Source organism: Eleutherodactylus coqui, chromosome 6, assembly GCF_035609145.1.
Source record: "Eleutherodactylus coqui strain aEleCoq1 chromosome 6, aEleCoq1.hap1, whole genome shotgun sequence".
NCBI lineage: Eukaryota > Metazoa > Chordata > Amphibia > Anura > Eleutherodactylidae > Eleutherodactylus > Eleutherodactylus coqui.
In genome coordinates this window covers 55,097,029-55,111,839 of record NC_089842.1, presented here as the reverse complement: position 1 = coordinate 55,111,839, position 14,811 = coordinate 55,097,029, and the positions used below count along the sequence as shown (strand labels likewise).

Genomic DNA, 14,811 nt, shown 5'->3' with positions numbered 1-14,811 from the left:
ACTCATTAGACCTTAGCTATGCATTGTGTAGTTCCATATAATACAGATGCAGCAGACCTGCATTTGTCATTTAGGACTTTGAGGTTCAACTGAGTTTATAGAACTAACTAGTTTTAGATGCAATTCTGTCTAAAACCACAGATAAGGATATGAACTGACAAACTCAGTACCTCTACATTGGACTATCTGTACTCTGCTACATCTATAATTCGAAAGGTGGCCATGCACAATATATGAATGTTGCTGAACCTGACAATTAGGTGGGACCAGCCAAGCATCTAATGTGTATTGGGCTGTCCGGACCCTTTCCTAGGGGAAGACATTGGGGGAAAGAAGGCAGTTGGATTTCAACTTGCCTTATGTTTTTGTTCGCAAGGGAGATAAGCTGCTGCCAGAGGTTTCTCCACCTTTCCCTATTGAGAACATATGCATGCTCATGTGTCAACAGAAAATGACCTAGTGTATCTGTAGTGTACAGAAGTTGACGTGCATACGTTCTGGAAGTTTCTGAATGATCTATGTAGTCTTGTGCTTAGGTGTATTCCCACTGTCTTCTATGTGTATGACTGTGATGTGTATTGCACCTTTGCAGCACTGAATGGGTTACTGTCTGGGAGATGTCTGGGAATGTATCTGTTTGTCATGTGACCTTGATTATATATATATATATATATATATATATATATATATATATATGTGTGTGTGTGTGTGTGTGTGTGTGTGTGTGTGTGTGTGTGAAAGGTGCATGAGAGGAGTGATTCTGCTAATGTTGGAGTCCTTTTGCCTCTGACAATTAAGCCTAATAATAGTCTGTAGAGACAACTTTTTAACAGCCATCTCACCGTCATCACATGCAGGATAACAATGAAAATGTACACCTACATATGGAGAACACGGGATCCACCAGATAATCACAGCTCACCTCCTCCCCATTCCTGCACAATTACCTCACAGAACATGCCTAGAACAGTCTCTCCTATAAGTCACTAAATTAGTTCCAATGTGTGAATGGCCCATGAGGCTGCTGTGCAGCGGACACTGTTTGCCCGACATTCATCCCGTGTAAAGGGACCTTTACTATGTAGTGTTAATTAGTGAAATAAATCTGCGTGATACATTCTCTCTAAGTGAATATATTCTCTGGAAGTTCTTGGGAGTGAAGCCAACGGCCTACATCTTCAGTGGCCGACAACACCGGGGACTTCCCAGAGTCTTGTGCTTCCTACATCAATCTGCTTTTGCAATTTGACATAATTGTTTATACATGTTCTGAAGGTCTTATCTGTAGTATGACCTGAGGCGCACGGAGCAACTAATGGGACTTATATAATTACCATGTTAAGGCTTTCATGTGTTGGGAGTCCCAGCTGTTCCTACTAGATGATTGTTGTCCTCACCTTTTGGTTTCTGCACTTTGTAACACATACAGTCCATGTTCTTGGTGGGGCCTATGGAATATACTATAATAGCTGTGTTGGGATCAGGGAGTGAGAAAGCTGGTTCACAATCAGGATGTTGCTCAGGACTAGTGCTGAGTGTATCGAACCAGTAGAACCCTGTTTTGGGTCAAACTTAAAAAAGTTCTATTCAGAACAGGTTTCTACTGGTTCGATTCGCTCAACACTAGTCCTGAACACTGGAGTATAACACTAAGAGCCATGAGAGTCCTGTATGATACAGCTCTATTACAGGGCTTTTATGGCTCTTAGGGCTGATTCAGACGAGCTTATCTATGCAGGTATTCAGCCGTGTAAAAAAATCACCTAAAAATTGTGATCATGTGAAGTCTTGGATTCCAATGGATTCATTCAGAGGAACGATTTTTTGCTGCGGAAAATAATCACCCCAGGAAAAATGGCACATATGCCACCATTTTGGTCACCAGTTTTATATGCGGCATGAAAAGATAGGTCTTGCCCTATCTTTTGCCAAAATACACTGCAAGCTCCCATAGACTTCTACTGAAGCTGGAAAAAAGGGAGGGAGAGGGTACAGAGCTGGGAAAGGAAGATAGCTGGCCCTATTTAAGCATTATTAGTCATTCTGAGGATTTCTGCCGATCGCTACTTTTCAATGCCTCAGCGTATTTTTTTGCAATACACGGCAGCCCCCCGTGTGAATGGCATGAAATGTGCAACTAAAGATCTGGACTCGATCGCAGCAAATCGTCATTCATGTGATTATACGGCGCATACAGGTGAACATAAAAACGCATACGGTCGTGTGAAGGAGGCCTGAGACAGTGCTATACACCAGTTTTAGGGGGTTTGTTGAGCTTCAGATTTGGATTGAACTAATGTAAAAGTTCAGCGAGCTGGGTAAACCGAACTTGTAAAAGTTCGCTGATGACTAATCAGGGGGATACAGAAAACATCCTGAATCCCATTAGACATCCTATGTCAGTGAGAGAAGATGAGGTATATAGCAGACCATTTATACTGCAAGTTTGGATAGGAAATCTCCCAAAAACATTTATGAAAGGAGAATTTTTTGTAAACAATTTGAAATTTTTTGGCGAAAGCCGTGCTTGCGGAATAAAATTGCAACTTTTATATATATATAGTAGTTCACAGCCCTTTTTGCATCAAGGCTGGAGTTTATGCAACCACAGCATCACTGCTGCAAAAAAATGCAACTTGCACTTCATCTCTATTGAGTTTAATGGTGTTGCAAGGCCGCAGTGCTACACAGAAATCTTTGGTCGTGTGGTCAAACATTCATTAATGTGTAATTTTGTGTTGTTTGTATGTGAATTGATTAGTAAAGAATAGGGTAAGAAAAATACAGTAGTTTGCGTACAGGATTACTGTAAATCATTTACATATTGATGAAAGACGGTCCCATCATCCATCTATAGGAAAGGGTTATTTACAGTAAGAGCAGTCAAACTAGAAAATACAAATCCAAGGATAAAAAAGGGCTGTACATTTATTTTGACCTATGGTATTGATATGGTTATAATTAATAAAGGTAATCTGTGACTAATTGATGCTGGAAAATTAATCAACTTTCATTTTGTCATCTCTGTTTTTTTTAGATTACGGATTCCTAAATTATAGTGGTGTGATCAGAAAATGTTAGCAGAAATCTACAGTAAAATGACCCATCCCAGGAATCGCTGCCTCAAGGCGTTTTCTTGTCCATGCCGTAAATGCGCATGAATTGCCAATTTTCTGCGATCACAAGCAGAGATAATTAGCGTTTTCTCATCCATTTACATGGCTGTGAGCGTTGTTTTTAGCGAAAAAATATGTTGCACCCCGAAAAACCGTCGGCACAAATCCTCAGGATGCCTTCAAATGCCTAAATAGAGGCACCTGTAAGCTTTTCGCAACATTGGACACTGCTAAACTGCCTCCCCTTCCTTTTTTTTCCAGCTCCCATAGGAGTCTATGGGAGCTGCCGCCATATCTCACTCAAAAGATAGTCCAGAACTATCTTTTTGCCCACCATATAATCGCCGGCGCATATTTACGTCCATTTTTCACGGTGCAATGTTTTTACGTGCCATATATTCGCCCATGTGAACGAATGCATTGGAAACCAATGACTCAGATGATCGCGTATATCGGTCGACCGTAAAAACTCAGCATATATGCGCTCGTGTGACTGAAGCCTCAGGGTGCTATCACATGGGCGGAATTATTACGCAACACGCTGCAGAATTTGCCATCCTGCAGAAAATTCTGCATCAAAATCCACACGTCTAACGTGCGCAATTGGATACGTAATTAAAAAAGGGCTTAATCCTGCCGGCAATTCCGCATAAAAAGCCAGATTTTGGCACGGATTTCCACATCAGCGAGTTGCACAGTGTGTTGCAGAACAATTCCATGTGAAACGGCCCAGCCTGGGTGTGAAAAGAAACCTGGAATAAAGTAATTTAGCTTCTACTATTATAAAATCCGGAGGTACGTTGGACTTTTGTGCGCGGGCAAGTCCCTGCAGGGACGGGCATCCTGCCATCTCCTCCATTGTTGCACAGTACGTTGATTACTCATCCTGCACACGTTCCTTCCACACCTCGCTGCCGAGGAGCTTCCAATCTGACAGTCGGCCATGATTTAGGTGTTGGTCCCGAGAATTGCACATACAAAAGACAAGGTTGCGACGCCGTGTATTAAACATCACAAGGATTAGCGCTTGCGGGCGATTTGTGTAAATCGATTGTTTTCAGGAATATATGAATAATATTCAAAGCTCGTCCCCCTGAAGTAAGAGACGTCCTTGTTTGTCCTCTTCTGTCAAGTTGTGAAAACTTCTATTCAGCCGTTTCTTTTGTTTTTCGGCAAGATGGATGAAAGTGAGTATTAGTTTCTACCTGATTGTAAAAGACAAAGCCTTCTAGTTCTGTAGAGATTCGCCTGCTGTTGTCGCGACGCGTCTTATAAGGTCGCCTTCACTCGGGCTGTGAGCGCTGCAGGATTTGCTGGGGAATGTCTGCCGCGTTTCCAGTAAGACGTGTAGAGGAGATATAAGAAATGTCCTTCATGGAAAATTCTCCACTGCAGATCTGCTAAAAAAACGCGACCTAATCCACTCCATTTAACCCTTTGCAATCCAATTTTTCATTCAGAGTTTCCTAGGGGCTTTCTCTTTCTGCCATTATACAATGGCGTCATCTGCTGGCTAGAGCCAGTACTGCGGTATGCGATATGCTGGAGAGGTCCCTGACAACAGAGCGGCCAGTAATCTACAGTAAGAATACCCTGCCGGATGTCCTCCAACATCGGAGCTGTACAGCCTTCAATCAGAATGTCTTTAGACGTCAGACAATGGATTGGAAAGGGTTAAGTGCGGATCTGTTCTCTGCAGGTTTTCCGCTGCGGGATATAATCTGCATACAGACGGCACACGGACCCAGTGACTTCAATAGGCAGACATGCAATTCTTTTCATGGACCTGCCATTCGTGTAAATGAATCCCAGCATGTCCTACTGTCATCCGTATCACACAGGAGGGTGTAAAGTGTTGCCGCTGCTCATCAAACATACAGATGTGTGTCCATGCGCTGCACAATGTAACTTGTGCCCACGAAGCTTGGGTGTAACTTGCATACTCCTGTATGAATGGGCCCTAACTGGGCAAACTTGCATTTCTGGACTCCAGCAAACTGGGTGACAACTTAGTTGCTGCAATGGTGAAAATTGCTATCGAGTTGATTGAAGACAACAACTTTAAAGGGGCGACACACACTACAGACTACAGCTTCACCTCCCCCGCTACCGAAAAACAGCTGACTCTGCTGGTGAAAGTTGCCATTGGCAAGAGTTGTCACTGCAAATCTAGTACCGGCGTTTCAGGTGAATGGTTGTCTGGGTAATACATGGACGGCCCAAGTCTGCCAAGGAGACGCCCCCAACTGGTTACACTCCATAACACTCAATTTTCAAAATATTCATTTCTAGGAAGTATAACAGAGGAAAGCACAACAGTGAGAATACATATATTTACTGGACTGGACATGTCAGGAGAGCCGACAGCTCCTCTTACAGAATTTAGATTTACAGGTGATTTATGATTTGAGGAGCAAATTCATTAAAGTGACATGCCAGAGAATTTTATTCATTATGTAACACCCCCCCCCCCCCCCCCCCCCCGTATATACAGGTCCGCTAGTATTGCCTTGGTTAATTATTCCTTTCTATCCGATACTCCTGGGCCCTTCTCCTCAGATGGGTCTCATTCTTATCACCTGAGAATTACTTGGCTTTATGTGTTCTCAAACTAGTCAGTTTAAGTATAAACCCTATGTGTTGGACCCTACCACACAAGCTCTTCAGAGGGGGACACTGGCACTCCTGTCACAGTTACTGATGATCACAAACAGTTATAACAGAGGAGATCAGAGCTCTCATCCTGACTGTATACTTATGGCAAGTAGCTTATTTAACTGAATATTGAAAATAATGATATTTACACTGTCCTCCTTGCACGCAGAGATGGTACAGGCTCTCTGAAGCTGCTCATGTGATGTTGTGCTGATGTATCATGGGATTGATGGCACAGAATAGTGAAAGAGAAAGCAGTTAGAAATCTCAGTATTAAGATGGTGTTTATAGGCATCAGACAGGGAGTTGCACTGCATGGAAGTGGCTGCTATATACAGAGAAGATCTCCAGATGAGGGAGGCAGGGATGGAAAAATGTGTTTTCACCGTAGTGGCCCTTTAAATAATAACCAAGTTGAGCTGATCTTGGGGACTAGAGCTGCAGACTATTAGTACCACACATGGACATCTATGTATATAGGACATTATTATAGAAAATTATGTATATTTTCCCCTTTTATGGCAGAGGACATATATATATATATATATATATGACCTTTTAGTGGCTGGATGATTCCTTTTTGTGCTGCTGGGGTATTATGAGGAAGCGTCATGCCTTAATCAGCTCCCATACATCATCAGCTGGGTCAGTATGGCCGACTATGGGAAATGCATAGAGATCTGCTGTTTGCTATTAATTTAACCGAGGTACAAAATGCAAACCATCTTGAAAGAGCAGAGAAATTATGTGTAAATAAACAGTTGGATATTAGAGAGGCGCAATGTAGTACATTCAACTGACATTTAACTAATCCTGCATAGTAATGAGAGTGATAACATCGTGTCTGCAATTAAATCCTCTGTTAGGTTAATTGAAAAGCAAAACTATGTGTGAGTAATAAAGAAGTAGTAGATGGTGGGAGTCATGTAAATAATTGTGAATTACACCCACACTTGTCTTATTCTGCATGACTCCCCAGTGTGATACGCACGAAGTTAGCCATTCTTCTCAGATTTAATTATAATTATAAGAAGTCTTTTGGGCTGGTTTCACATCTGCGTTGGAGCCGCTGGTTGAGGTTCCATCTCAGATCCGGCTCAACATTCCGGATGGAGAAGCACTTTTTATTCCATCCAAAAGTTGGGCATCTGGGCGAAAAGCGGGTGAACCCCATTATAATCAATGGGATCATTCTGGCCCCAGAGACGGAGCTGTTGGCTGCAGGGATCCACCTTCCCTGCCCCCTAAACAGAGCGGGAAAGCAAAACCTCACATGCAGAAGTGAAAACCCCCCCTAAGGCCTTTTTCATATGATCGTCAATTCTCGGCACAGTTAGCTGCGCTAAAAAATCGCGACAAACTCTGCCGAAAATCCGATGAACGAAGAAGAATAGCCGCAACTTTATCATCTATTCACACGGCTGGCTGCAGTGACATAAATCCCTCGGTCACCAGAATGACTTGAGTGACTCTTAAATGCCTCAATTAGAGGCACCTGTCAGTGTTTAGCAGCATTCGCCACTCCCTCACCTTCCCTTTTTTGGATGGCTCCCATAGACTCCTATAGAAGTCTATGGAGCCCCCTGCATTGGTCCATCAAAAGATAGAACATGTTCTATCATTTGGTGCAGCAAGAAATTTTTTGCACACGTCAAAAAAATTGTTCGTCTGAAGGAAACCATTGGTTCTAATGAACACAATTTTTTAGACGCGCCTACTTAGCATCATAATAACGCTAGTGTGAATGAGACCTAACTTTTTTTTGTATTTTGTTTACTGGGCAGAGAGAAAACAAGCAGTGAAACGTATCAGACATAGCCGGAGTTGGAGTCTTTCTTAGGACTGTGCCTATAGTGATGAGATTTGCAGAGTAATGAAAAGTTGGTGAATGGAGTCACATTTTGGGCCCTTTTATACTGAACGGTGATCGCTCAGATTCTCACTGTATCACAGGAATCTGAATGGTGATCGCTCAGTATAAATGCCAGCAGCGACTCAATGATGAATTATCATTCTTTCGTTTATCATTCTTCATTCAGTTTCGGCAGGCATAACAATCAAATGACGATCGGCTTTTGTAAACAGGCAGTCGCTCCTCTATGAATTACTGCCTGTTTACTGTGAATAGGGATGGGCGGCCGCAGCGATCTCTGACCCGCTCGGCCTGCATACATTGAGCGATCCTCTCTACTGAAAGCACAGGAGCGGTTATCACTGTAAGGCACCGGATCGCCCCACAATCGTCCCGTGTAAAAAGGTCCCGTAGAACTCCAATGGTTCTGGTTACTGCTGCACATCAACTGCCATGGACATAAACTTTAAAGACTATATCCACCTGTACAACTATGTATACTGCTTTTATGCATCTACAATAAAAAAAATGAGGACATTTTTCAAGTAATCTTGACGGACGGCTTCCATTGACTTAAATTTGTTTTCGAGAATGTGCAGGAAGAATTAATTTCCCATAACATGCTATGGAAGGTATTTGCTGTGGAACCGCAGTGCGGACGCTGACCATGGATTCCGCAATGCAAATCTATTCATGTGCAGGCGGCCTTAGCTCTATAATGGTGCAGAGTAGAGATGAGCGAACGTACTCGGATAAGCACTACTCGTCCGAGTAATGTGCTTTATCCGAGTATCTCCCCGCTCGTCCTGAAAGATTCGGGGAGCGCCGCTGCTGACAGGTGAGTTGCAGCGGGGAGCAGGGGAGAGCGGGCGGGAGAGAAGGAGAGAGAGATCTCCCCTCCGTTCCTCCCCGCTCTCCCCTGCAGCTCCCCGCTCCGCGGCGCTCCCCGAATCTTTCAGGACGAGCGGGGAGGTACTCGGATAAAGCACATTACTCGGACGAGTGGTGCTTTACCGAGTACGTTCGCTCATCTCTAGTGCAGAGACATGACATTTAGTGCAAACATCACATGCACAACCCATTAGTCGTCCAAAGCGGTCTAAAAAACTTTTTCGATTTCACATGCAAAAATTCCGAATATAATAGGGAAAATAAAGAAAACACATTTAAAGCATAACCTCAGCTTGTGACTAAGTTGTACTGCTTCCATGGAAGAAAGCCTATCCGTCTATTGAAAGCAAACAACATCATCCATCACACATCATTTTCTAGTGTAGGGCAATGTAAGATTCTGTATTTTCCCATGAAGACAGATCACCATACACCCACCATGTGCCAAATCCACAATGCTGACTATGAACATTTGGAACAAGCTACAGATAACATACTGAAGAACGATGTGCCGTATAGTCAGTAGACATTTCACATTCCGATACATGATATTCCCCGCTGCATCAGTTTTAAATGTGAAGCTGATTCTGCATTATTGGGTCTTAAGCACAAAAAAGAGTGCAGACACAAATTGGAGCAATTGAACCCTAGCAGCCAATCAGATCCCTTCTCTACTATTATCTGCAAAGATGATCCCAGTGATCTGATTGGTTGCTACACAGTAGGTGATACTCCCACTATTGTAAAATACATCTGTTTCTATATTTGTATATTAGTGATTTAAAATCAAGCACATTTTGGACTAATACAGTATATTGCCAAATTATTAAAAAATGCCAACCATGAGAAGTTGAAGCATGGGACAACTCAATGGCATTGCCAGGTGATAGGGATTCTCATTGTGGTTGATCCCTGCAGCTCTATAAGGTCCAACTAACTGTTCGGTGTAAATATGGCCACCAACAGGGTGACGAATGATAACTCGCTAGTCTTTTTTTTCAGCTTACCAAAAAATAGTCGCTCTTTGAACAAAAGTCGGCCGGTGTAAAGTCACAGTCGTTCGTATTTGAATGACTTGTGAACAAGTTGGCATGGAGATTCCTCTATGAATGATGTCCCAGCAAATCTCTACTTTAAAAAAAATGAATGACTGTTGTTCATACGCTTTAAGGACTTTTTAAAGCAACTATCTGAAGTTGAATGATAGTTGCTTCGTAGAAAGATACCTTTACACAATGCACTTGACATCAGACACTTCCCATTGCTAAGCTGTTGATGCTAACATTGCAGAGCCGGAAGAAGTGACTCCCAGACCCGTCCCGTGGGAAAGATGGTGGTTCCCAGGCCTCTACACCAGTTTCCGGTCACCACCCCACAGCCAATGTTAGACCATCAACCAAACTGCTGGCAGTCCAGCATTGGCATTATTTTTGGCCAGTGCCAGTTTAGCAGGAACTTTAGACCCGCGATGTCCAATTTCACAAAATGCTACTATATAGATGACAGTTATATGGAAGAACTTGTTTTATGCATACCAGGTAATTATTTTTCTGCATGAAGCATATTTTACACCTCTATTGAGTTTCCAAAGCCTTTGTTTGGAGTCTTGACTACTTGGCTGAGATTTTCAATTACAAATTCATGCATACTCATTCAACTGCTGCAGTCACCCAGAATTAATATATTTTGCAATGAACAAGGGAAAGCGCCACTTAATGCTCACCGAAGCTTGAAATGTCCTATTAAATGCAGTTTAACCCAATTTAGTTTTAAATATGCAACACTATGATGGAGCTGACCATAATCAAGATATGGGAGATAGGACAAGATTTAGCCGTGTGGCTCATTATTTGTACATAACTCGCATATTACATGTATACAGTCTATACATACATAAACTGTATACATGTAATATGTATGCTTTGTACAAATAATGTATATACAATATATATATATATATATATATATATATACAGTATATATATATATACTCTAGGGACAAGGCCATGCAGTTCTAAAATGCCAAAAATATACTCAGGTTTCTGCTTACAGACAAATATCAAATTCATTTAGGGTTATTTCTGTCAATTACCTTTATAAATTCAAACCTCAGATATAAGGATGTCTTGAAACGGCACCTTAACCCTTTCCAATCCACTGTCTGACGTCTTAAGACGTTATGTTTTATGGCTGTATAGCTCCAATATTGGAAGACATCCATCAGGGTTCTCTTACTGCATATTGCCAGCCTCTCTGCTGTCGGAGCCTATCCAACGTGTCACCTCATGCAGTACTGGCTTTAGCCAGCATATAACGGCAGTAAAAGAGTAAGCCCCCTAGGAAAACCAGGATACAAATTGGATTGGAAAGGGTTAAGTCCTGCGGCTTTTCACATGACATTTGGGAGGAGCTTGCTCAGTGAAGACCAGAATGGCAAAATGCCGTCAAAATAGGCATTAATGCCTTTGAACAATCCCGCCTTGAAGAACTTGACTCCAAACACCAAATTCAGAAAACTTGCTCAAAACCCTCCTACAATTACACCTACAATTCAGGAACACTACTATACTGTGTCAACTGTGACCGGACCTTTAGGACCAAGTTTGGTTTTGCATCACACATTCGAATACATGCCAGAAGCTAGGGTGTCGCCGTCGATGGACACGTCGTGAAGAACATCATCAAATCCAAACCAAACCAGTGTGGTTGACCACAGCAACCAATCAGAATTCAGCTGGTATTCATATTTTAGAAAACATAATCCATCATCCCATCAGCTGCTGTCAACAAGGCCAATAACTTCATTTTTTCATACATTTTTGAAACATCTCAATATATATTGTAAAACCACCAGAAAACCACAATTCACGATTTCAGAGTAATGTCGGTCACTTACCCACATCTACACTATTTTCAAATAGAAAGACAAACTTTGGCTTTTCCCCGCTGACTGATGACGGAGTTGACGTTTTCTTGGACTTCACTTTTGAAGCTGGTGATTCCATGTTGACTTAAACGAAAACTATTCCAACAACTTCTGATTAAATCCACCGGTATAATCCTTCGATTGGCTCCACCAATGAAGCTTGTGTCAGTTTCCAGAGAGTTCTTTGCTAATAATCCAATATTACAGATTCCAGGTCACGCCTTTGTGTTTTCTTTCTACAAGAGGTTAAGAAATCTTGTGCTTGGAATGTTTGTCTTCTCTCACATTTCCATGTCAAGGGCAGTCCTCAAGAAGTAGTGCTTATCCCACCTACACATACAGTTGTAGAATTAGTCAGGTGTGAGCGTGGAGAGAGGTGTGCCTGGATCATGCCCAGTAAAGACAATTGTTTACGATGTCTCTCTGGATGATTATACTAATTACTGTCTGTCCCCCTCTCAGATCTATATCTTCACCCTGCCAAGACAAAAGAACTGTTTTTAGAAATTTATTAGGACCTTACAGACAACAGCAAAACTTTATGAACAAAAATCCAAATTGTTCTCAACATTTTATTGTTTAATTCAATATCATAAGGATATGTAACGTCAATCATGGAAATCTGCAAGAGGATGATGCATGTAATCATCTTCAAGAACATGTCTTTGTCCCTCAATTTAACCCCCCAGCAGATTAGGACAAGCTCTGTTCCTTCTGCAGGAAAAGGACATTATACTTTTGGTTGAATAGAGCTCATTGTACATTAAACAGTTGAATCTCTGGTTCTATTAGGGCTACTGACTTGCTTTTGCTTAGCGCTACCGACATGCTAAGATTATTGGCTTTAAAATGATGCTAAAATCATGTTGGTAGCCCTTAAAGAACCAGAACTACAGCCGTTTGAAGTGGGGTCAGCAATACTGAAATTCCAGCTATAATTTAAGTCAGCGTGTGGAGAGAAGCGAGGAAGAGGAGGACCAGCGGTAGCAGAGAACATATATGATTCTCCTGTATAGTTCCCTGTCCTAGGGAAAGTGTGACATGAATGTTTGGATATGTTATCATCCCACCTCAATCAGGAAACATGGTTGCTCCCTGATTGTCACATCTGTTTGGGTTTTTTTTTTTTACCAAAAATGGACTTGCTCATCTAATCACTGCTCAACACTGTTTAACCCCACAGATGCTGCAGTCATTGGTTATCATGGCACCTAAATGTTTTTACAGAGAAAAAAAAACATTTTCCCCTTTAGAAAAGCCTTCAAATATTGAAAAAAGAAAAAAAAAACTGCACATAATTGGTATTGCCACATCTATACCCACCCTACTATAAAATATCACATTATTTAGCCAGCTTGGTAAATCCCCTTAAATAAACTGTAAAAAAAAGCTGTTTTTTGATCATCTTGCTTCCCCAAAACAGGAATAAAAATAATAAAGAACAAAACAAAACTTAGGCCCCCTGCACACCGGCAAAAAATCTGCGGCGGGATTTCCCGCAGAATTTCGGCCCGTGGAAGCTGCCATAGGATTGCGTTAGAAAACGCAATCCTAGGCAGACAGCTGCGATTTGTCCGCGCGGAATCACACGCGGAAAACAAATCGCGGCATGCTCTGTGCGAGACCCGCACAAAAATGTCACTCCCCGGCCGCTGGCTCCGCTCTGCGCTCGTCAGCCGGCACATCACAGAGCCAGAGCCGCGGGAGAGGTGAGTGCCGCGCTGGTCCCTGCAGGGGCTCGGGTTGGGTCCCGCGGCGAGAATTCTTGCAGCGGGCTCCGACCGGGCCATCTGCAGGCGGCCTTATACAATACAAAATAGCTCTGTCAACTAAAAAATAAAAATGCTCTGTTCCTGGAATGTGGCGCCACACAAAGCCTTGTTGTAAAAAAAACAAAAAAGTATTTATATTGTGGAAAAATAGTAAAACATAATAAAACCTCTATAAATTTGGTGTTGTCATAACCATAATGACCCATAGAATAAAGGTAACATAATATTTGCACCACACTATGAACCCCATAAATCGCAAACAATGGTGGTGAAAATGATTTTTTCCCATTGCCCCCAGCAAAAAAAAAACAAAGCAGGTGATTCCCTCAGGTTGTAGATAATTCAATACATAACCACAAAAGATTAACAGATACGATAAACCTGAAACCAAGTGACTAACATACCACATGGATAATTATTGTAGACGGCTAACCGCCTTCATTTAGTATATTTTTAGGACGTATAGCAAGAATGTCCCTAATGATGCGTTATCATTGGTGAATGCACATGGATTGACAAGCGCGTAAGAAAAGGGTTCCGTTTTAATCACCTTACTTATATAGCAAGTGCACATTACTTTACTTGGTACTGGCTTATGTCCACATTGGGGCTAACGATGTATAATCACTAGAGATGAGCGAGCGTACTCGCTAAGGCAAACTACTCGAGCGAGTAGTGCCTTATGCGAGTACCTGCCGGCTTGTCTCAAAAGATTCGGGTGCCGGCGGGGGGGCGGGGAGCGGTGGGGGAGCTCTCTCTCTATTCCGAAGCAAATATCCCCCATAGCATTGTATGACAAAACGCGTTTTCCTCTACATGAGAGGAAATCAATTGCGATTTTCCGCTCACGGAGGAGAATTTGCAAAATGCTTCATTTCTGTGCGGATTCCACATGGATGGCTTCCATTGAAGTCAATGGAAGCTGTCTGATCCGCAATGACATTGCAAAAAGGTTACAGATTCTGCGTCATTGTCAAGTGACGAAGCGGGAAAAGCCGGGATTTAAAAAAAATCGGAAGAAGAAATCAGGTACGCGCGAATGCCAACTGGGTACAGGGTCGGATTTCACTGCGGGCTCCCATATGTGGAATCTGACCCGGTCGTGTGCAGCCGGCCTTAAAGTAGGAATAGCTTTAACGTTACTGGAGTGATATAATCATCTCTCGTTAATACACTTTAACAGTAGAACAGGCGATATTACCACCGAACATAATAACTCAGTAATACATATTGGTTTACTGCACACAGTTTGAATGTCAGTTAGGTATTAACCGATGACTTGTCCACAGCTGGTGGATGCAATGACAGTCTATGAGTTCCAAGCTCCTGTCCGGTCACGCTTCTGTATTTGTAGTGTTTGCTCGAGCATGTATATTGTGACTGGCTGGCCTGCCCGGTTCCTGACGTTGATTGGCATACACACACAGATTTTTTTTGAGGACCACCCACAACTTACTGTTCTCCAGATGTACTCGGTACCACAGAGGGGAAGAGAATAGAGTTGAGCGAACGTACTCTGCCGAGCTTGATGCTCGTTCGAGTATTAGAGTACTCGATGGTGCTCGTTACTTGAACGAGCATCATGTCGTGTTTGACCCC

The 14,811-nt window shown here is 42.4% G+C and overlaps 1 protein-coding gene across 1 annotated transcript in view; it reads right to left on the bottom strand.

The window, feature by feature from the left end:
* The window catches only part of PLCH2 (phospholipase C eta 2), a 699,861-nt gene that overhangs the window by 625,924 nt on the left and 59,126 nt on the right, over positions 1–14,811 (bottom strand). Inside the window, exon 2 of the mRNA XM_066606850.1 lies at positions 11,411–11,917. Coding sequence (XP_066462947.1) covers positions 11,411–11,519 — 109 coding nt within the window. The 5' untranslated portion in view covers positions 11,520–11,917. The remainder of the gene's footprint in view (positions 1–11,410; positions 11,918–14,811) is intronic.